A 22,952-nucleotide genomic window follows, 5' to 3' on the forward strand; every position below is an offset into this window, starting at 1 on the left:
GAAGCAGTTTTTCCCCACCTCCATCATCAATTACAGAGTAACCAGATTGATTATTTGCATCAAAGAGGAAAAAATTTGAAAATGGCTGGCCAGGCTAGAGTTTTAATGTTGCTATGAAACTATTTTTAAGTAGACATTTCTAAGAAGGTAAGTATGGCATTCATGCCAGAATCCATGTTTCCAGTTTTATGACTAAATCGACGTTAATTCCGACACCTTTTAGTGTTTCTTTTTTGTGTTGTGGCTGATGAGTGTTAGTGACTAGAATTTACAGATATGGACACATTTGTTGGAACTCTTGCAACCCGTTGACAGAATACTTAATTCCTACTGAAAAATGATTAAATTAAAAGCAATAGTCTCATGTATACATGCATGGCTTTAAATGTGCAAGAGGCAACCAATTAAGGAATGAAAAAAAAAGGATTTATGTATTCTAAAATGAATGGATTTGTTTGTACCTCAAACGATCATAAATCACTGCAATAAATTTATGTTCCATATTAATCAGTATCACAGCTATCTTGGACATTTTTATCAGTTGTTCAGCCCATTTAATCACTCCAATAAATCAGTTCAATCATTTCACTTTAGCACCAATTCCCAAAAAGCCATCTCACAACACTTTACACAGAAAGCACTTAAAATTTGGAGTTATAGGTAATCCAATAAAGTCCAAATCAGTCAAATTCTTTGTAATCATGCACGATTGAATTAATTCCAAGGTAAAAGAAAGAAGGCTTGTCACTGTAGTTTGGGATAATTGGACCAGACTTCTCAAGAGAGCTCAAAAATAAAATTATAGATAAGCGAGTTGAAGGTAAATACGATGGGACCATCTCCAAGCATCCTTAAGTTGCTGTGGCTATAGCTGCAAATAATATTCAGATATATAAGGTCCATGTAGACAACTTGTCAGAATGTGGCTGCAAGAGGAAATGTAACCCCATATTGAGCAGAAGGATAGTGCAGATAGTAGACAAAGAGCCAAAGAAAACAGCCAAAGACATTCAACACGGACTCCATCCATCATGTTCTGGACAACAGTGAGCTACAGAAAAGAATCAGGAGGACTACACTGATAAACTCAAATTTGCTTAAATTCATGTTGACAAGCCACAAATGGTCAGGAGATGTACTTTAAACTGATGAGACCAAAAGCACAGTGTTCACAGATGGAAAAAAGAAGCTTCAAAGAAAAGAAAAAAATACCAAACCTACTGCCAAACATGGAGGAGGGTCAGTTAAGGTTTAAGAGCGTTTGCTGCTTCTGGCCTTGAATCTGCACAGGACCCAATGATGTCTCAAGACTATTAAGGCCTGGAGCAAAACATACTGCCCTAGTGTCAGGAAGCTCAGCTTCAGTTGCAGGTCAAAGGTCCTCCGACAGGATAAAAACCCAGAACACCCAAGAGGGGCTGTAATAACACAGTGAACATTAATCTTGTTGAACGTAAATGAAAAAAAGTATCTGTCTCAGTCTTCAAAGCTGAGACTGCCAGCACAGGACATTCAGGAAGACGGTGCTATAATACCTATTGGCAGATGTCTCCCTGAGAGCCACAGGGATCGCATGTTGGCTCAAGTTCAGGGTGCCATCAGTGTTGTCCATGCCAGATTCATTTGTTTTGTTCAGTAAAATCTTCATTTAAATCAAAAATAAAGAGCAAAGTGTGATTGTTGTTAAAAATGGATTCATTTTTTTTTAAATTATTATTATTATTTATTTATTTTGGTTTAATTAATGTTATGAAAAGTAAAAACAAAGGGGGGGAAATATTGATAATTATATTGTTATTGTAACTCTTATTTCTTTTTCTTTTAATGCCCTCAATAAAGACATCTATACAAAAAAAAAATGGATTAAATAATGATGGAAACCTTTAAGTTTTTCTTGTTATTTCAGAGATATGTATGTATTTTTCCTGGCTACGTTTGTATAATTCAGAATAAGCAGGCATTTAATAATTTCAGCTGTTTTAATTCAACCAATGTCTACGATTGTTTTTTCTAAGCCGTAGGACACATTTGAGATGCTTACAGTTAAGCTGTCCACGCAGTTAGGTGGGACTTCCAGAAAAATTTAAATCAAATATCTTAATGTCTTCCCCCTGCCTGTCTTGTTTCTATCAGGACTCCTGACTCCCAGCAGCAGTCATGTGACAGGAGCTGTCAGCGAGAGGAGGATGCCCACATCCAGCTAAAGCAGAACAGCCCTCCCCCTTCCCTGCCGCTCCCTCCCTTCCTCCCGCATGAGGACAAGAAGATGACTATCACCAACCGGCAGTCCTTCAATGTCCTGACAGTCATCTTTCTCCTGCTGTCCACTGCAGGTCTGTGAAGTTTAGTGTCTGCCTAGCTATATATCTGCCTCCGTGGCCCTCAGAAGCAGACATTTATATGACTTGTTCATTTATGTGCCCCAAAATAAGGATTTTATTCACTTGCAGAGTGAATTATTAGTGCCAACAGCCAAGCATAGGCAATAACCCACAAACAATTTATGGATACAAGGGGATAGATGTTGATATCTGATGGCCAAAGGTTGAGTCAGAGACTCTTAACATCAAAACACAAACATTTACAGCCAAGACCTTACTTTTACTTGCAGCAAAAGCGCTGAACCGCAGGGAGCACTTGAAACGAGGCGTAAACTGTGAAGAGAGCATGTTATTACACATAGAAAAAGAGCAAAGAGAGCCAAAAAATACAATGCATAACTGAGATATGGAATACACATTATGCAAATGGCAAACGATGGAGACTCAAGTTAGAAAATGACAAAACAGGGTAGGAGCGAGGAAACTTGCTAGAGCTGGAAATCAATACAGCAGCTAACGGAGCGAGCATTGGTAATAATCCCAACTGGCATTGATGTCTGTGACCATGTTGAGCATCCTTGCTCGAAAATACAGGAGAAACTCTCATTTTTAAATAACAACACCCAGGCACCATGTGAAATATGGATGAATGTTTGAAATGATAATGATTTAATTTTAATTTTTTCTTGGCAGGCAGGGTGGATGACGTTTAAATCCTCTGTCTTCACAGTTGATTGCTGAATTGACGTACAGTCCACATTCATAGTTGAGTTGGTTATAATTGCAATTTTTGTCACCCCCCCCCACCCCTTAATCGTTATGAAAATCATATTAGACTTTGTGATAAATGTAAATTTAATTGGACATTTCCAGAGATCTTTTCCGAGGGCATGTCTTCATTGGCTTTGCACCCATCATACCTATTACTGTTGTCTTAAGAGCTTTCTGATTGGTAGATGTGTCTTGAAGTCTGCTGACAGGTTGAATTTCGGTCATCTTTCCGTAAGGGGCAGCGGTGCCTCGTGAACAAACACAACTGCTGATGCTGTCAGGTCAGGAACAGAACACAGAGCTCAAAACCAAACGAGAAACAAAACCAATAGATTACTTACGTTTTTAACGATGACGAGACTCAAAATGCAAAATGCAGTCCGATCTCATCGAGGGTTCAGCCAATCAGAAACAGTGATGCAGCTGGTCTAATGTAAAGATATATTTACATTGTCACACAGTTCCTTTTAAAAGTGAATCGGGTCCATCAGGTGATACCCCACTGAATCAACTGTTTACGTCACTATCAATGTACAGTTGGTAAAATGAGTCAAAATCGAGGCGTTTTGCCCGATGTTTAATACCCACATTACACATAATCGGTTATATATACTTACTTATACTATATTATATATACTGTCCATTATGTGTGTGACTATCCCATGCTTATTATATGTCAAACCTGCAATCAGCTTTCTGTGCACCACACCTGAATGATTTGGAGGCAGTGAAATGTAGCACTAATTGCCAGAATAATGCATCATCTGTAGTACAAATCTTTGCTAGTAACGAGTGAGGACACTCGAGGACAACAGATCAGATTATTACCACATGTAATCGTCAATGTCAAACATGAGCATGTGAGCATATGTATGGCGCAAACATATACTTATCCCCTTTGATGTCTGAGTTTTACTTATTTATTTGATGAAACCTCACCACCACCCCCAGAATAAATAAATAAATAAATAGATGTGCACAATTAAAAAAAATAAATAAATAGAATGAATAGAAAAATAAATACAATTGCCAAATCAAAAACTTCTAAGCACAGAATTGGGAGCATTTTTGATTTGAATTATAAACAATTCAAATAAAATAAATAAAAACGATGTGTATTATTTCATATATCAGGCATCAAGGTTAAGAATTCATCAGTGCAACACTTAAGTCAGGAAAACATACTATGCCCACTTTGAAATTTTATTAGAATTTAACTGGCAATAGCACACACCAGGAAATGTTATTAGTCATACTGCAAATATTTAATATAAATCTGCATGTTATTTCTTAATAATAACTTGATGGTCTGAAAATAAAAGGTCAAATAAAGACAAAATGATTAAAAGAGTACATCCTTCTAAATGATGAAATGAAATGTCTTACAAAAGAATCCAAGTAAATTTCAGTGTGCTGAATTAAATCCATTAGCTTTTATATCTCAGAACAAAGGCATCAAACTGCAGATGTGACTTGCTGGCACAGATAAATAAGTACAGCCTGTGAGGACTTGTTGATATTCAGATGGTGGTTGTTGGGGAGAGCCACGGCCATTTTCAAACCACATGTAGTAAACAAAGTCTACTGCCAGAGCCAAGCCATTAACTGTATCCGAACTTTCAAGAGGTGTTAATGAAATTGAGCAGGTGGGTGTGTTTACAACTGTGTCGCTTTCAGAAACAGCTGTTGTTCATTTGAGCTGCCAGATACTTACCTTGAGCTGGTCTCTTTTTGTGCCATGTTAATAGACAGTTATCCCTTACATCCAGACATCCGTTCTTCTTGTTGTCAGTATGATTATTCTGTCACTCCAAGCGGCTTTTGACCTCTAATTCTGCCGTGTCCTTCAGCATTCCTCCATTTTCAACCCTCCGCTGGTCAAATTTGGGCTTGCTGAAGCGAAGACAGCTGGCTGCACAACCCAGATTATAATCAGAGAGCTCTCTTTCAAATCCCACTTTTCCTCTGCTTGCGATTACAGAAATACTTCTACACGACAAGTAAACTAAAAGAAAGCAAAAACACATCGCTGTTTGACGGAGAAAAGGAATTTCACAAGACAAAGATAAATCCCTTACAACAAAAGCAATATAACTGCACATCACTTGAACACGTACCATTTAATTCTGTGACACAAATCATATTGGTATACCTGCAGAGAATGTATATAACATTCTCTTAAAGACGGTGCCAAACAATCTGTTTTATCAGACTGCAAACAAGTTTCTATTTCAGCTGCAAAATGTCTGATAAATATCATGGTCACATCTTTCTGCCAGTATGATAAGTTATTTCAAGAACCTAATGTGGCATTTTGTGTTCTTTTGTAGTACATTATTTGCTCACTTCAAGTAAATTTTAAATATCTGACATAAATACTGACATAAAGTGAAGCATGTGAAGCATGGTTAATAAAGCACGGACACAAATGGCATTTAAAGTTTATGGTTTTGAGCTGCCTATTTAAAATGTCTGTTTTTATACCGCTTGACTGTCTTACTGTAAACTGTTATGGTTATTTTTCCTCGTATTACTGGCAATGTTAAGTGAAACCATGCCAAGAAGCTGATATTGATTAGTACAGAGGATGCTGAAAAAAGCAGCCATGTCCTTGTCAATTGTTGCAACAACGTTCTGACCCATAAAGTGACACCAGCTATGTTTGGTTCCTTTTTCTTATAAATTGGTAAATATTATCATCGTATGGCATCTGGGATGCTTCTCTACGAGATTCTTGTGATTTCACAAGCTGAACCTAATTTGTATCCAGATTTTCTAACAAAAACAATGTTGCCTTTTCCTCCAAGAAAGCAGGGTTTCACAGATTTGTTTTCTTCTGAAGCTGCTGAGACTTGACATGACAGTTTTATGTGAAAAAAGGCCAGAGTACCATTTGCTCCATTCATACTTCCATTACTCTGTAATGAAGTGACTGTTTCACCATGTGCAACGGTAGTTGCTACATAAAACAGAAGTAGATCAGTGTTTTCTGAAAGCTGACTTTTAGTTATCTTTCTTCTGACTCCCTGAACAAAAAAACATCAGGGGATGAACTGACATATACATTTTCCAAAGTAAACTCTTTTGATCGCAGGAGCATTTCGTTTTTCCATCAAAAGGAACTGAAAGTCTTCCATCCATCCATCCATCCATCCATCCATCCATCCATCCATCCATCCATCCATCCATCCATCCATCCATCCATCCATCCAGGGTAGTCCAGACTTCCCTCCCCTCAGCCACTTCGTCCAGCTCATCTCCCAAGGCGTTCCCAGGCCAGCCAAGAGACACAGTCCCTCCAGCGTGTCCTGGGTCTTCCTCGGGATCTCTTCCCAGTGGGACATGCCCGGGAAAACCTCACCAGGGAGGTGTCCAGGAGGCATCCTCACCAGATGCCTGTGCCATCTCATTTGGCTTGTCTCGATGCAGAGGAGCCAAATGAGATGGCACAGGCATCCTCTACTAGGAGCCCCTCTTCGATGACAGAGCTTCTCACCCTATCACTAAAGGGAGAGCCCGGACACTCAGAGGAAACTCATTTCTGCAGCTTGCATCTGCAATCTCGTTCTTTCAGTCAGTACCCACAGCTTGTGACCATATGGGTAGGAAGGTAGACCCACTGGTAAATCTCCTTTACAACGACAGACCTTAAGTCCGAATCACTGCGGACACCACACCAATTCGCCTATCAATCTCGTCCTCCATTCTTCCCTCACTCATGAACAAGACCCCGAGATACTTGAACCCCTCCACTTAGGGCAGTATCCGATTCCTGACCTGATAAGGGAACTCCCTTTTCTGACTGAGGACCATGGTCTCAGATTTAGAGGTGCTGATTTTCATCCCACGCTGCGAACCTCTCCAGCGAGATTTGATAACCGAAGCTTGATAGTGGAATCTTGGATTCAAGAGGAGTAGTGTGGTTTATATCTGCCTAATAAACTAAATATACCTGTCGTTTTAAGGTTTTTTGTTGTTGTCCAATAGTAAAATACAGCTTTGCCATCAGGGATAACTAACGATAACCCTTTTCTGGTTATTTCTATTTGTTTGTTTGGTGTTCCTTGTCATAAAACATTATATTACCCAAATTCTCTCCAGTCATGTCTGTCCAGCAGCTTCCAAAGAAAACAAGATGTAATCATGGTTTTGCAGTAAAGCAGATGCAGATTCAAAAGCCTTTCCTTGAAAATATTTTTTCATCCAAAAATCTTATTAGAGCTTTGTTAAAGGGTCATGAGCAAGTATTTGTATTGAGTGCATGTGTCTTTGTCTGCTGAATACCACCCCAACAGTTTTTGTGTTCCCCGCCACTGCAGCCCTCTCTGCTCATTACCGAGTGTGCGAGCCCTACTCTGACCACAAAGGCCGTTACCACTTTGGCTTTCACTGCCCGCGGCTCTCGGACAACAAGACTTACATGTTCTGCTGTCACCACAACAACACCGCCTTCAAGTACTGCTGCAACGACACGGAGTTCCAGACAGTCATGCAGGTCAACCTCACCACCTCTTCGGACGGTTATTCACACAAGTAAGTAAAAATCCAGCGGCCGTTGGACTTGCGTTGACCTCTTTGCACATGTGGGTGTGTGCCATTTCTGTTTGCTCATGGAAAATTGATGGAGGGTTTGCAAGACTCTGATAATTTAATAACTGATTAAAATATAATAAAAGACAGATGTTTGAATATAATGTTTGGATCATTCATGCATCCCACGTTTTCCAGCAAGATGACAACTGAAAAAATTGGAGTTCCTCTCTCATGATGGATGGTGCTCCTGTTTTTTTGGCCACACTGCTTAACCCAAAATAGCTCCAAGTGCTGCATTGTTATCATTATCTGATCAGCACAATATGTCTTGCTAGTGTCTAATTAAATGCCTACGTGACTTGCTGGTTATTACGTTCCTACAATCCTTTGGAAAAGTTAGTATCCGTCTTTTAATCTTAGATTGTTGGGTTTTTTTTGTGTAATGGCAAAATAAAATCATCGGATCATATTGTGTCTTATTATTGGTAATACAACATTTGACAGACAAAGATTGATTTAAAGAAAAAGTCATAAAGAAAAGAAATGTGTGTAATGCTAAGTACCCCCATATTGCTTCCATAGGATTTAAAGAGTTAAGCTGCAGCCATGTGCTGCTAATCATTAACTTTTGAGGAAGTGATCATCCAAACATTCAAAGCAGCTGGCAGTCTTCCTGGGAGTATACTGTATGTCCTAGTCATTTGAAGGGCCAGGGTCAGGCTGTGCAAAGCTCAGAGAAATACTAAAACACTGGGGAGCCCACATCTCAGACCCGACAGGCATCGCTGAGCATGTTAAATGTTAAACTTCGTGATGGCACAAATTAAAAAAAGACTGAACAAGTGTGGTTTGTTTGAAATAGTTTCCAATAGAAAGACCCCTCTGTCTAAAAAGAACACGGAACCACGACTGAGATTTTCAAATGTATCTGAACAAACCACATGGCTTCCGTCACGATTTCCCATGGACAGATGAAACCAAACTGGAGCTTGTTTGTTTTTTGTTTGAACCGAAAAAAGGACATGAAAACTAAACACATTATTTCCGCAGAAACACCTCATAGCGATTCCACAGAGGTGGAGGGTTTGTGATTCGGACCTGTTTTGCAGCCAGGGTTCCTCAGAATCTTCCAGTTGTTGAGTGAGTGTATGTGAGACTGTCTAGCTAAAGATGGATCATGGTACGGGACAAATAACTGACATTTTTCAACCATCTAATCTAAACCAGATTAATTGAAAAATGAAAGAATTGAGGTTTTGGAAAGGCTTCATCAAAGTTCTGGCCTAAATCTAATTAAAATGAATTGGTGGGACATTAGAAGAGCTTAAATACATGCTACAGCAAAGCAATACTAGATACAACTACAGATCTATAGGTGATACTTAAAATCTTAATTGGCTGAGATATTTTTGCTCATAATAAGACAAATTTGACTAGATTTAGGAATATTAGGCTTATTTCTAGCAGGGCTGTTTTTGCAGTGTGTGGCTTTAATTTTTACACATATTTTTATTACTGTAATAGAAAATATTATGAACAATTCCCTAATTGGATGTTCAAGAAAACCTTTTCCCACCTTTAAACAAATATAGATAGATAGATTACACTCTATAGATTATAGATAGATTAAATTGGACACCAAATGACCCTGAAATCCCCTGCTATATTCTGTATGTCTAGCCGTGTTCAAATGCAAACAAATATGACCAAACACAAGCCGTCTTGGCACAAGTAATTAGAGGAAAAACGGTTTCTTCTGAATAATGAGGAGCTTCCTGTCAGCAGTTTTAGTGGAACAATTATTTGTAGAGAACACATTTCCTCGGCTCCTTTGATAAGGGAATTCGGCTGACACCCTGGCGAGTGGTTTATTTTCTCTATAGTGCCTCGCTTGTTGACACCGTCTGCCTCTTTTCTAGAGGGTTCATCGATTCGCACCTACAGAGCAATTCAAAAGCAACCACAGAGGAGAGTAGATGCTAAAAGCATTTGTGTTGGGGTTGGGACACCCACACATGCTTCTGTTTCTCAGGTGTTAAGTGCTGGCTATTATATCAAATAAGCTCTGGTGTTCCAGATTGTGTCACAGTGCAGATGATTACACACAAATTAAAAGGCTGTTAAGAATTATTATTAGTAAACTGCAAGCAAATGCCAGCATGTGACAGATGGGACCTATAAGATTGAGGATGCCTCTGTTGCTTGCAGGATGATTTGATGTCAGCTGAGTAAAGGACAGAGAAAAATGCACCTCTCCTTCTGTGGGAACGCTCAGTGGGAGGTTTGGGTGACAAAACCACAGCTCTTTGTACTAATGCCCTCCCAGCATGCCGCTGCTTGGACGGTTCACGCTGCCCTGCAGCTAGTCATGATATTTCATTTTTAGCGTCTGATGGCCTGTTGGGCTACTCTTTCATCTTGGTTCAATAGCTGATAGGACAGCGGGCTTGATATTTACCACTGGGCAAGCAACAATTGACCTAAAAGAAGAAAAAAAACAGCTATCTTCTTCCACCGCATGGTAAAAATGTTACTATAGATTTGAGTTTTACTGCCTTTGAAGTTAAAATTAAAGGAGTTTCACTAAATTATTGAATGTTGCATAAAAAACAGGATTCTATGTTGTTACATTGTTGAAATTGCGCATTGGTGAAGGGGATGGAGGAGCCATCTGAGAATAAATGTTGGAAACAGAAGAAATAAAACTCTTTTTCAGTTAATCAGTGGCATCTGTTTCTTTTCTCTGAGATGGCAGTGCTAAATATTTAGGAACGTCAGTTTTAGTCGTGTAGTTGTAGTGAATCCCTTCCAAGAGCTGTGACCATTTTCTGTGCAGCTCCTTAAAGGAAACCCTCAGAAAGTAGATTATACAGTGCATGTGTCAGATGCAGTGTGGATAATGATACATTTCTGAAGATTTAAATTCTGCTGTGACATTTATCCAGAGTGGTACTCATTCAAGCAGCTCAAATCATTTTTTTTTTAAGTAGTTTACGATAAATACCCTAGTGCTATATGAGTTCAGACATAAGAAGATTCACTTGATTAGAAACACTTTGGCAACCTTTATTATTTTTAAATAGTCAAAGGCTTTAACCAGTGCAGTCATGGTAATTACAAGTGGCAAATAAAACGTGTTTCCCTCTTAATAAGTCTCTGATTTAAATCTCAGTTTCCAAGGTGGAATGCATTTATTTATTTTTTTAATTCTGTCCTATTGTCTGATTTTCCCCAGCTAAATAGTCCCGGTGCCGATTCAAGCAGAAATGTCACACCCAAAGATAATTTAATATCCCTGTTTTCGTATGCTTGCTCGCAAACTCCTCAATAAGCTATTTTCTTGAAGCTATTTCTGCTCATTTACCTCGTTATATTTTATGGATGTGGGTGGACTAAAAACAGAGTTCAAATGTGTCACACATAAATCAAGCTGGATCATGTAATACATGAAGGAAATTTACGAGAGGTGAAAAATAAGAGTGCACATTTACAGAGAAACTGTTAGATCTCCCCCAAAAAAGATGGATTAAATGTGTTTTTTATGAAGATTCTTTATCCAATTTGGAAGCAGAAGGAGAAAATGAGCCGGATCAAGGGTTTTTAATAATGATGAATGTCTTGTTCTTGCCATGTGAAAGGCAAAAAAATTCACACCTGGAAGTATAATCATAGTCTTTAGGATTTAAGAGCTAAAATTAATATGTGTTTGAAAGCTTGGAGCATGTGAAGACTGTTAATCATCCTGTTTGGAGATGAAACCACATTAACATCTGTCACTCCTGCAGTAATTACACAGCCCTGGTGGGCGTGTGGATCTACGGCTTCTTTGTCATGGTGCTGCTGGCCCTGGACTTTCTCTACTACTCAGCCATAAACTACGAGCTCTGCCGGATCTACCTGGAGAAGTGGGGTCTGGGAGGACGCTGGCTGAAGAAGGCAAGGAATCAGTGGCACAGGTCCATGCCAGAGGAAAGCGAGGTCTATGCTCAGGCCCAGCCCATGGTCCCCAGCCACAACCAGCCCAGACACAGCCTTCGAGGAGAGAGCCAGAGCCCTACGCTCCTGCCCTACAACACATCCACAGCATGGTGAGTCGCCATCCATCACATGATTTGATTTGATTTGATTTGTTTATTTGCACAACATAAAAAAAAACGGTACAAAAGTTTAAATGAACATAAAAAGCATGAAAATATGTGCAGGTGAGAAAGGAAGCCCTAAATGGGCTTATTCAAAGTTCTCACCAGGAAAAATACATTGTATTAAAATAATAGCAAGAACCAAAAAAACAAAAAAAACAAACAAAAAAAAAAAACAGCGTTCAAAAAAGATGGATATAAACAGACAATTTCTCGGTGTGCACGTGCAGAAGTGAGTCCACATTAAGTGGAAGCACTTCTAGACGCTTGGTCAATAAGGCTGGTCTTCAATCTCTGTTTAAAACTATTAATAGACAGTGAAGATTTTGCGATAAGTATATGAGAGTTCCAGAGTGAGGCACCTCTGTCTTTGATGGAGAACTGACTGCTATTGGTACGACTGAATGAAGAATGGAGATCCTCAAATTGTCTGGTATTATAGTTATGAATTTGCGAATTGGTCTTAAAAAAATCTTTGAAAGTACTTGGAAGCATATTTGCAAGATAAGTGCACATGGAAGCTGCCAACGCAAGTTCAGTTCAAACTAAAATGAGCAACAAGTACATGCCTAGATCAGAAAATGTTGGGATGATACAGAAAGTGCACTGGTAATCATTCTATGACATATACACCATTGACAGAAATAGAGCATGTTTTTTTCTTGTAAACTTAATTTGAAGGCACAAATTCTGAATAATCTTAGTAAGGAGACAAAGGGGTAAAAAAGGGAAAATGATGATGTGATGGCGAACAGGGGATTGTAAAGTTGATTTGGTACAAAAGAAGTATCAGTGAAAGGATGTTTCTCAGAGAAAGATTGGAAGAATTTTGTATATTTCTCTTTTTAAAATGCAAAATATCATTAAACAACTCATGGAGTCTGGAAGAATGTAACCGTGGAACTCTAAACCCTCAGACAGCGCTGCATGTAGAACTGTCATTTATCAAAGCTGACATAACCACATGGGATTTAGGAAATGTTTTGTTAAGCACTACAATATTGCACAACATTCAGAAATGCCCTCTTACAAAGATATTACTGTGATGGAAAAATACAAGCCCTACACTAACCTTGTCTAAAGGACACATCAGCCCTTCGGGGATTAATAAAGTATCTTGAATTGAATTGAATTGAAACCTGGGGCATCAGTGATGGCGAAGCATCACACAGTGTGTACTGGGGTCAGTTTGTTTCTTTTCCATTTTTTGGGGAGTAAATGTACCCCGTACACCTTGGACCAAAGGTGAAATACATAAAAGAATTTGTTTCGATGTGTTGCCTTCAGGGCTACATCTTTTCCAAGAATGTTTCAACAAGAGAATGAAAGATATTGAATTTCCTTGCAATGTTCAGCTGAGGGGAAGCCGGTACAGGTACTGGACTGACCTACCTGCTGCCCGAACATGTCCCCAACAGTTAATCCCACACAAACCCTTTATTGGTATACAGAATAAAGCACATTTGAAATTTAACAACTGAAACAGTTAAACTTTTGTTCTCTTTAGTGCCAGAAATAAAGAAAATTAAATCTGCAAGCAGCGATGAACGGTCCCTCGCACCCTTGTGCAAGTTCAGGCGTGCTGCAGTGGAAGCGCTTGTATGACAGGCATGTAGATGTCTTCAGGCCTGGACATTTAGCGGATGACACCACCCACGACTCTCTATATCAAACCATTCAAAAGTTATGGCATCAGATATCGACCAATCAGATGAAGGGGCGGGGCTAATTTGCAGCAATTATGTTCAAGGACTCAAAACCATGTCCGATGACACCACCCATGAGTCTTTATGTCAAAGCATTCAAAAGTTATTGCAGAAAATCGGAACTATCACATATCAACCAATCAGAAGAAGGGGCGGGGCTAATTTTCACCAATTAAGGTGAAGGAGTCAAAACCGAGTCAGATGACACCACCAACGACTCTCTATAGGAAACCATTCAAAAGTTATAGCAGAAAATAGGGACTATCAAATATCGACCAATCAGAAGAAGGGGCGGGACTAATTCAGGCCAATGAAGGTCAAGTACTCAATACCGAGTCCGATGACACAACCCACATGTCTTTATCACAATCCGTTCAAAAGTTATGGCAGAAAGTAGGGACTATCAAATATGGACCAATCAGATGAGGGGGGTCGCGCTTTTTGGCGTCTATCGTCGCCACGGTAACGCTTTTGACTGAGAAAAGTAATGCCCATCGTCCCAGGATCTACACGCACATTTTGATGTAACACACCTGGGTGCACGTTATGGTTCGGGCCGTAGTAACGGCCGAAGAAGTGGCATAAATTGCACCAAAATTACACGATTAATTCAAAATGGTTGACTTCCTGTTCGGTTTTGGCCCTGGTTCCAGGAGACTTTTCTTTAAGTTGCGACATGATACAGGTGTGTACCGATTTTCGTGCATGTACGTCAAACCGTATTGTGGGGCTTGAGGCACAAAGTTTTCTAGGGGGCGCTGTTGAGCCATTAGGCTGCGCCCATTAATGCAAACCATTAAATATCAAATTTTTCGCCAGGCTTGGCTTGCAAAATTTGGTGACTTTTGCGGCACTTTTAGGGGGGCAAAAACGCCCTCCTTTTGTCGGAAAAAGAAAGAAAGAAAAAAGAAAAAAAAATTCCTACAGATACAATAGAGCCTTTGCACTGTAAGTGCTTGGGCCCTAATGAATAAATAAAGGAAAAAAAGCTTTATTGTCCCACCTTTTTTTTAAATGTCTTACAGACCAAATGAAGTAAAGTTGATGAGAATAAACATGAGATATATTTGGTATTTGGTATTTCTAACTTTTCCATATCATGTCAACTTTTTCTGATTTTGGGTTGTAGTTGCTCTGCATGTAATGCGCAGCGATGAATAAACGTCGTTATGAGTGACAGTTAATTCTTGCAGTCTTTGCGTTTGTTGTGTTGCCCTTCTCCGAGAACATTATCACTTGTCAGATTTATCCTAAACATCTTCGTGTTGTGCTCACACAGGCACCTGGCTTATGTCACAAAGCATTTTATAACTTTGAGATCACCCACAGCAAACCAATCACCAGTTTGAGTTTCACTTCAATTTATATTCATCCTTGAAAACACCCACATCCTTCTTTCATTAACAATGAACATAAGTAAACAAAGTCAACGTGAGATCTTCCATCACTTACATTACCTCCACAGCACTCTGATAATTCATTTACAGCAGAGACAGCTGATTGAATACCTCATCCTCACCTCATTAACAAACCCACGGGATGGATGGGATTTACATAATTGATAGAAAAAAAACACTGCGCCATGAATATCTGTTAGCTTCTTTTAGCACACAGACAGAAAAAACACCTGAAGCCATACCCCAGACATTAAACTGCATTACGTAAACCTGGGCAGACTGTTGCACAATGGGATTTGTTCTGCTCCGATAAGCATATTTCCAGCATAGACACTGTTGTTGTTTGGAAAAATATCAATAAAACAGACGCAAATTAGGGGATTCTTTCTAGAAATGTTGTTTATTTCCTTTCCTTTTTAGCACAATTTCTCCCGGCCTCATTTTCTTGTCTGCTTTTTTTAGTTTGTGCTTTGTGTTCTGCATCTGTTTTGATACACTAAGAGCTACATGGCAGGGGATCTGTGAGCCTAGCAGGACAAATTTGAGCATTTTTAGCATACTTTCCCTCAAGCAAATAGGGTGAACCCTTGAACATCACGCTCCCCATTTTCCTTGAGTTCCTTTTCGGGATCCTTTCCCAGTAAAAACAATAAAACAAAGATAACACACATAGATGATTACATCCAGCCAGTGGAATAACCATCTATTTGGTTGAAAACCATAGCAGCTTGACTTTATCAATATTTTACATTTTCTAACTCTGTGTCCACTAATGGATAATTCTCTGTAAAGCATCAGATCTGCAGGTCCTCAGTCTAAAAATAACAACCTTTTACATTATCATCAACCAGAGACAAACTTTGGCCTGGAGATATTTCCTGGGTTTAATTCTGAGCAGCTCATTAAAGCTGTCATTTTAATAAAGAGAAAGAAAGTGGATAATATGTAAACACTGCTGCCTGCTTTGGGCGTCTTACTCATCTCTAACCTGAATCATTAGATTTTGGGTCACAACCCGTATTTGGATTTCCTTTGGTGGACATTTCTACCTCCAAGTGCAGTCACAAGAGTCTCCAGGTGTGCTAACCTACATGTGACAGCTGTTAAGACAAATGAGATGATGTATGACTCCACAAGTTAAATATAACACACAGTAGCTGCAGGGAGCTTCTCCTCTTTGCCCAGACATTGTTCAAGCTTTGATAATAAAGCTGCACAAAAAACAGGTCACATCCTGAACAAACACATACTTGTGTGGAGTCCATTTGTCATTCAGGTCTCTCTCTCACACATTGTGAAGCCCTTTCTGTCCGGCTGTGGCTCAGTCTCTTCCTAAAGGTAGACAGAACTCTCTCAGGTCATGATAATTTAATGCTGCAGACATTTGACAAATGGCTTTGAGAACCTGTATGGACTTTGGGAGAAAAAGATGGAGGAGGTGGGATGCTGATGCGAGGAACAGGAGGCTGCTCTGCTGGTGGAAATGTGGTTAACTTAGACTGAACACATCCATGGGATTTCCTCATTAGCCATGAAGCCTGCTCAGGATGATGGGGCTAATCCATTCCAGACTGGCTAGACTGCCCTGTGGTGAGTGCACACCAGGTTAAAAGCAGAACATGGGACGTTTCTTTAAACTCCAGCTAATTAAAAAGACCTTAAAAAAAGGTAATTCATGCTGATGACGAGTAACAGGAGCAACTTCAGGATGAATGTGCTATCGCCTTAACAAACAGCATTTACCAAGACCTAAACATGTTCTCGCATTGTCTTACATCAGTGAAAATGTGGCAGACGCTTGACGCTGCATTCGGTCACAAGACGTTTCTGGGACAAGTTTATAGTTTCACACAGTGAGGCACTTCTCAGAATCCAGATAAAACTTGCTTCTTTTTTTTTTTCTTCCAAAAACGTGTTATGTAGTCCCAAAGGATGATACAGTACGTATGCCACACTTGATGTTCCACAGCAGTGCGTCATCAGATGGTCCATGTTTTATTTGCAGGGGTGCAGATCTTTATCCCTTGGGAAGGTTGCAGGGTAATGGTTCAGAAAACTGGGTCCTCTTAGTTAAACATCTGCTGGCCAAATGTAGACAAAAAGAGATCAGGTCAAGTCCCAAAACTGGCATCTAAAAACAACCCACACGCACAGAAACTCAGGAATCCAGCACAAATGGTTACCAGTGCAGCAGAGCAATCCAGAAAGCAAGTCAAAGTATCAAATAACTTCTCCACATGCGAATAGAAAGTGTGGCTTGGCATTCAGCGTGTGGGAATAGTGTTTACCATATTGCTACGTGAGCGGGCTGGTATGTACTGCTGCCGATCTGCTGGGGGTTCAGTGTGGGCGGCCTGAGGAAGTGTTATTACTTTCTCTCCATAGATACCCTTTATTAAAATGTTCAGTTCACATATTCATTTTGGTTTGAACAAATAAAGCACATCTAACTCACATTCTTCAACGAATGTAAGTGGGTCTGCTTGATATTAGGGTAATTTCAACTTTGTAGAAGTGGAGTGATTTTTATTTTCGCAAGCGACAGATTGGCAGCAGATGCGACTTTATTTGCATGATAAATATAAATGGCAGCAATGACCTTGTCAGTTATGGACTGCAGATAGATAGATAGATAGATAGATAGATAGATAGATAGATAGATAGATAGATAGATAGATAGATAGATAGATAGATAGATAGATAGATAGATAGATAGATAGATAGATAGATAGATAGATAGATAGATAGATAGATAGATAGATCCTAGCGAAATAAATAACAAAGCGCACCTCTAGTGGGAGAAAGTGGTATTACAATACATGCCGGTCTGTCCCCACTCATTAGCTCGAGAGATTTATATATATATATATATATATATATATATATATATATATATATATATATATATATATATATATATATATATATATATCTTTTTTCAGAATTTTTATTGAATACATTGAGTGGCTTTAAAAACAACAGATGCTGAACCCTAAGTACAGAAATATTGAATAATAAACCTTACTTCAAGGCACAGTGCTGCTTTATTCAAATAATTGGAAATAAGAGAAAATGAGCCGCAAGGGAAAAACTACCACAGTCATGTAACCCGAAGAGATGAGGAATGGAGGAAGAGATTGCGGAATATTGTTCAGAACAGCACATAATATGAAGGAAAGCCACAAGTATCAACAATCAGAAGTAGGACTTGCCCAGCATAAGACTGGTACTTGAGATCACTTGAGATTCCTTCCACTGTGTAGAAATCTCCTTTCTGTGAAGCATCTAACTGGGAAATTCCAACCCTAGGCTTTGGCCTACATCCCTGTCGCTGTGCACAACCTCTTTACCCATGTGCCATTGGTGGTACTGTGGAGCAGCAACATCATCTCGGTTTCATGAAACCTGGAAAATTCAAGGGAGCTTGCAGTAAAAATCTCTTGCTTTGTAACATCACTAATTTTAGATTCCTTTTGTAGTGTGCCCACACTTCTTGCAGTTCCTCCCAGAATTTCAAGAAATATCTGATCCGCTGCAGTCACTTCAGGCTGGTTTTCTTTTAAACATTCAGTGAATTTAAGTTTTTATCAAGTCTTTCTGCAAAAATGTATCTGTGCTATCAGGAAAGGGGAAAAAAAGCTGCTTATGTGCTTGTGTTTAATGGTAGATTTAAAAAATGCACGACTCATCACTGCTTTAATAAATACTGAGCATCTGCCAGAAGTGTCATAGATGAAAGTGGGAGAGTTGAGATGTTGGGCAACATCAAATGACACCACTGAAAATCAAGCAGAACTCGTCACTGAATCCCTTGGCGACTGATGAGACACCCGGCACCAACTTGCAGCAGCGGGAACTCATGCCAGTATCCGCCCACTCACTCTAGGCTGTTAGCTTCGTGGGCCAGCTGAGCTTGGCCATGGGCAGACTGATCCATGTGAGATGGCATCTGTTACCACATTCAGCATACACCTGACTCACCAGCATATCGTAACACTGCCTCTTATAATCAACCCAAAGTGACTCAGCGTTATAACCCAGTATAGTAAATGCAATATCCATCACTCGTATTCTCTGACTGTTGTCACTTCTTTTTTTTTCTTTTTTTTGGCCACGGTTAAGCATGCCTAACTCCCATACCTGTGATCTGCAGAGAGAATGACACCCAACCACTCACCTCAAGAGGATGAAACAGCATTTTGCATCTTGTTTCTGTCAGAACTTGATCAAAGTGCAGCGCTGTCTCCCCTGCATATTCACATCCATCTTTGAACTCGCTGGCTGCTTTCTCTGTGGTAATAATACAAAATGTACATTATAATATAATTTCTCGCTCGTCTGCCCGCAAAGCAACATGCCAGGACCTTGTCCAATTACTGCAACACCTTCCATATGGTGTGTTAATTAACGTCATGGATACTACCAAGGGGCACAGACAATGAGGTCTGGTAAAGAGGATGAGCAGGTGAAAAAGATTTGCAATGACAATATCAACTGAAAGTATTGTTTATGTTTGCATTTTATTTTACTTTACCTGCAGTGCTATCATTTTACTTTTGAACCCCTATAGGATAATGCTATGAAAAATACTTGTGTGTCCCTGCAAAAATGCAGGATTAATAACCAAAGGGGGGGAAAAAAAGAGATGGAAAAAGTGGGACTTTTCATTTCCCTATCACATTGTACATGTTCTATTATTCTGGGCAGCATGGTGGACGTGATTCATCAAACTGCGGTGAAATTGGAGTCTTCACAAGACTTACAGGCTTGTGAAATATTCTTATAAATCTGATTGCTTTTTGAAAAGCAAGGCTGCTCCATTTTATTAGATTGTGAGTTATCCGGGCCTAGAGCTGATTTTCAAGCTAATTTGCTCTTTTGCAAAGATCATTGTGGGCCCACAGGCACAATGCAATCTGAGACAATTTCGGACATAAAGTTAAAATTTGCATCTGAGCTGTTCTGAGCTGTTGAGATTCCAAACAGCCTCCTTGGTGACTGAGTGGAATTGGATAATTGTATGTGCTATAAAATTCTTTTTTGTTGTTGTTTAAGAAGCTCTTATGTTATTCTGTTCCTAACTATTGTCGTTCTGTGGGTATGTATATTCACACTGTATGTAATCGCAAAATGTGTCTAAAATATGCTTATTTTCCCGAAGAATTAAAGGTTCAAATTATACGTTACGGTCTTCATTAGTGGTTGGCGTCTATTAGGAGTCTCATGCTGGATTCACACAGCAGTGTTGCATGCGTCATCTCCCTCCGGTGACGTCATCTGTTGCCAAATTGAATTGTGAGTTTCATGCGTCATGTCCATAACATTGGCTCCGTCAAAAGTCGGGGAATTTTCAACTTTTCCCTCTGCAATGCACGCATCGGCCAACTGACTCGTCTCTAGAGCAATGAAATAACATACAGCAGTGGGGCTAATTGAAAGCACTGGCTTATTTGTGTTGTGAGTGGAAAGAATTTTTTTTGGTATGACGAAGAAACATAGTCCAAGTATGGAAATGTAATCCCATGAAAACAGGTGGCTATGAATGCGTGTAAAAAATAATGACCCCCTATTTGTTTACAGTCCTTGGTGTAGGATGCGAATTATCGCTCCTTCTTATGAGTATGCATCAAATCTGGCTGATTAAAGTTAAACACCCATTCAGTCAGTTCTGCACTCAGTATTGGTCTGGTTGTAAAGGTCCTAATGTTTTCATTGGGGCTTGAAGAACCAAGAACTGCATATTGAGCCTATTAAAGGCAGGGTAAGCGATTCTAACCAAGAACACTTTTTGTTGCATTCAGTGAATATTTCTTCATCATCTGGCATCTGCCCTTTATATTGGCACATCATATGAGTGCACAGTGGGGGGAGAAACAACAAAACCTGTTCTACACAGCCCTGGCTCCATAAGGTGGAAACAGAGACAGTCTGCCAGGTACATTGTTCTGCCCAGTCATCCACAGGGGGACAGTTTGTTGTCATGTACGTGAAGTAGGGGAGAGTTCATGATGGGGCATGTTTTCATGGGGAGCACTTTGGAGGAGCTATTTCTGTTTTGTTGACGTCAGGTTTCCAATATCAGCAGATGTGATGTCATCTAAGAGGATTCCCTTACCGTACCTTTAACTTTAAAAAAATATATATACATATTTAATAAAATGCACTCTTTACTTCAAACAGGGACACCTTTTTTTAAAAATCCCACAAAAAGTTTGACTTCTTAATCAGTAACATGAGTGAGGTTTGTTGACCCTCATTTTATTTTTTTAATATGCAAAAAAAGATGGTTTGCCACGTTGCACGTAAAAAATGTTTTGTTCTCTCACTGTAATAAAACATGAATGTACTTTTGTTTAATTTCTTCCTTCTTTAAGTTAATTATATAACTGCTGAAGAATATTTGTTGTTAGTAATAAAGCAAAAAAGCGAATGTAAGTGAATGTTTTCCCCTCATATTTAATCTTGTGATACAGAGTGTGGTCTGACAGCCTTTTGAATAAACCAAACCAGAGAGAATCAGGAGCCTAATCTTCGAAAACATTAATAAAGATTTATGTTGTGTTTGTAATTAACCCAAATACTTACAATGCTCATTATTTGAAGGCTGATCCGAACAACTGTTTACTTAATTTAGCAACAAAGAGATCTTCCGTAGCTCAAATAAGGTCAAGAACTAAAGTAATTGTGAGAACAGTACAATTAATAAAAGTAATAAAACATTATCTGTTTCAAAACTACCCCTTCCAGAAATTAATTCCCCAAGGAGCTGTTTTTTTTATTGTCTGAATGGACCCAGTGTGTCTGACAGCAAACTGGATCTGAGCTCACCTGCCATGGTTGAGCTGCCATTTTCCAGTTGACTGATTCCTGATCTGTTGACTTGTTGACCCTTAACTAGGAAATAAATTACATTCTCCCATCCTCACATTTCCTCTGGTGTGTCAGCTAATTGGACCAAAAATCAAATGTGACAGAAAATAAACCATACAATATCTCACATTGTGTAAAATGAAAAAAAAATGTTTTTTTGCGGCGCTTGGCTTTGACTCTGCTAGCTTCCTTGAAGTGGGCATGTTTGCTTTTAAGTATGATTTTATTTGAGTTCTGTATCAGTTTACCAGTTTTACAAATTGAAAGCTACATGTGTCTTTCACTCTTCCACTTCCATGGTCATGATATGATATGCACATGTGTGTGTGTGTGTGTGTGTGTGTGTGTGTGTGTGTGTGTGTGTGTGTGTGTGTGTGTGTGTGTGTGTGTGTGTAAAGCGGCTGTCTGCCTGGCATGATCGATTGCACAGCTCATGTGTAAATTTGAGCAGCAGAGAGTCGGATCTATCTCAGTTTGATCAGCCAGTCGCTGATCATGGCAGAACGAACTGAACTGAACTCTAAAATAAGGGCAGTACGCGTGACAAAACCTGGTGTTACTCAGGCTTTGGAAAGAAAAAAAGGACTGGACTGTAAATAAGCTCTGACCTATCGGTTCACCTGTCGATACAGGACAATTTATACAAATGCAGTTCATATATTCTACCTCAGCCTTATGCTGTTTTTAATGTAAGACATTCATCTAGCAGTGCATTTATTGCTATGTCCTAACCAGATGAGAGATCGCTGTGTATCAGTTGCAAGGACAGACTCCAGCAGCACACTTAAACCCTGCTCCCATCAACTGCACACTAGCCCAAAAATATATATAGCTATAGCTCACTAGTGTCAGTCCTGATCATTTCTGATCCATTATTGAAAGTCTTACTGGAACACTATCAACACTATCTGGTCTATTACTACATGATAACAACTAAGGTTTGGGATTAAAACAACATTCCTAAGCAAATGGAATATCCATTTGCAGAAAAATAATGATTAATGTTAGCACTCAAGATAATGGAGCGTAGTTTATGGATAGGGTCCCTACGGACAAACTAAAGTCAGTTCAACTTCGTGAGTGTACAAAAAGGACTGTTTGTACATGCAGTGCCTCACCCAACATCTCTTTCTGGTTGCCGCCATCTGAAGTATGTACAAATACAACCAAATGTCACACAAAGTATTGTCAGTAAGAGGGTTCTAACATAAACTG

The 22,952-nt window shown here is 39.4% G+C and overlaps 1 protein-coding gene across 2 annotated transcripts in view; it reads left to right on the forward strand.

Annotated features, from left to right (window-relative positions):
* The window catches only part of shisal1b (shisa like 1b), a 51,992-nt gene that overhangs the window by 24,640 nt on the left and 4,400 nt on the right, over positions 1 to 22,952 (forward strand). The window contains exons 2-4 of one of the 2 annotated variants that reach the window (XM_061721089.1): positions 2,134 to 2,333; positions 7,388 to 7,625; positions 11,411 to 11,713. In XM_061721089.1, coding sequence (XP_061577073.1) covers positions 2,267 to 2,333; positions 7,388 to 7,625; positions 11,411 to 11,713 — 608 coding nt within the window. In that variant the 5' untranslated portion in view covers positions 2,134 to 2,266. Of the gene's footprint in view, positions 1 to 2,133; positions 2,334 to 7,387; positions 7,626 to 11,410; positions 11,718 to 22,952 lie in introns of those variants that run through there. The other variant, XM_061721090.1, reaches the window with a different exon arrangement.

The sequence above is a fragment of the Cololabis saira genome, chromosome 5 (genome assembly GCF_033807715.1).
Source record: "Cololabis saira isolate AMF1-May2022 chromosome 5, fColSai1.1, whole genome shotgun sequence".
Lineage (NCBI taxonomy): Eukaryota > Metazoa > Chordata > Actinopteri > Beloniformes > Belonidae > Cololabis > Cololabis saira.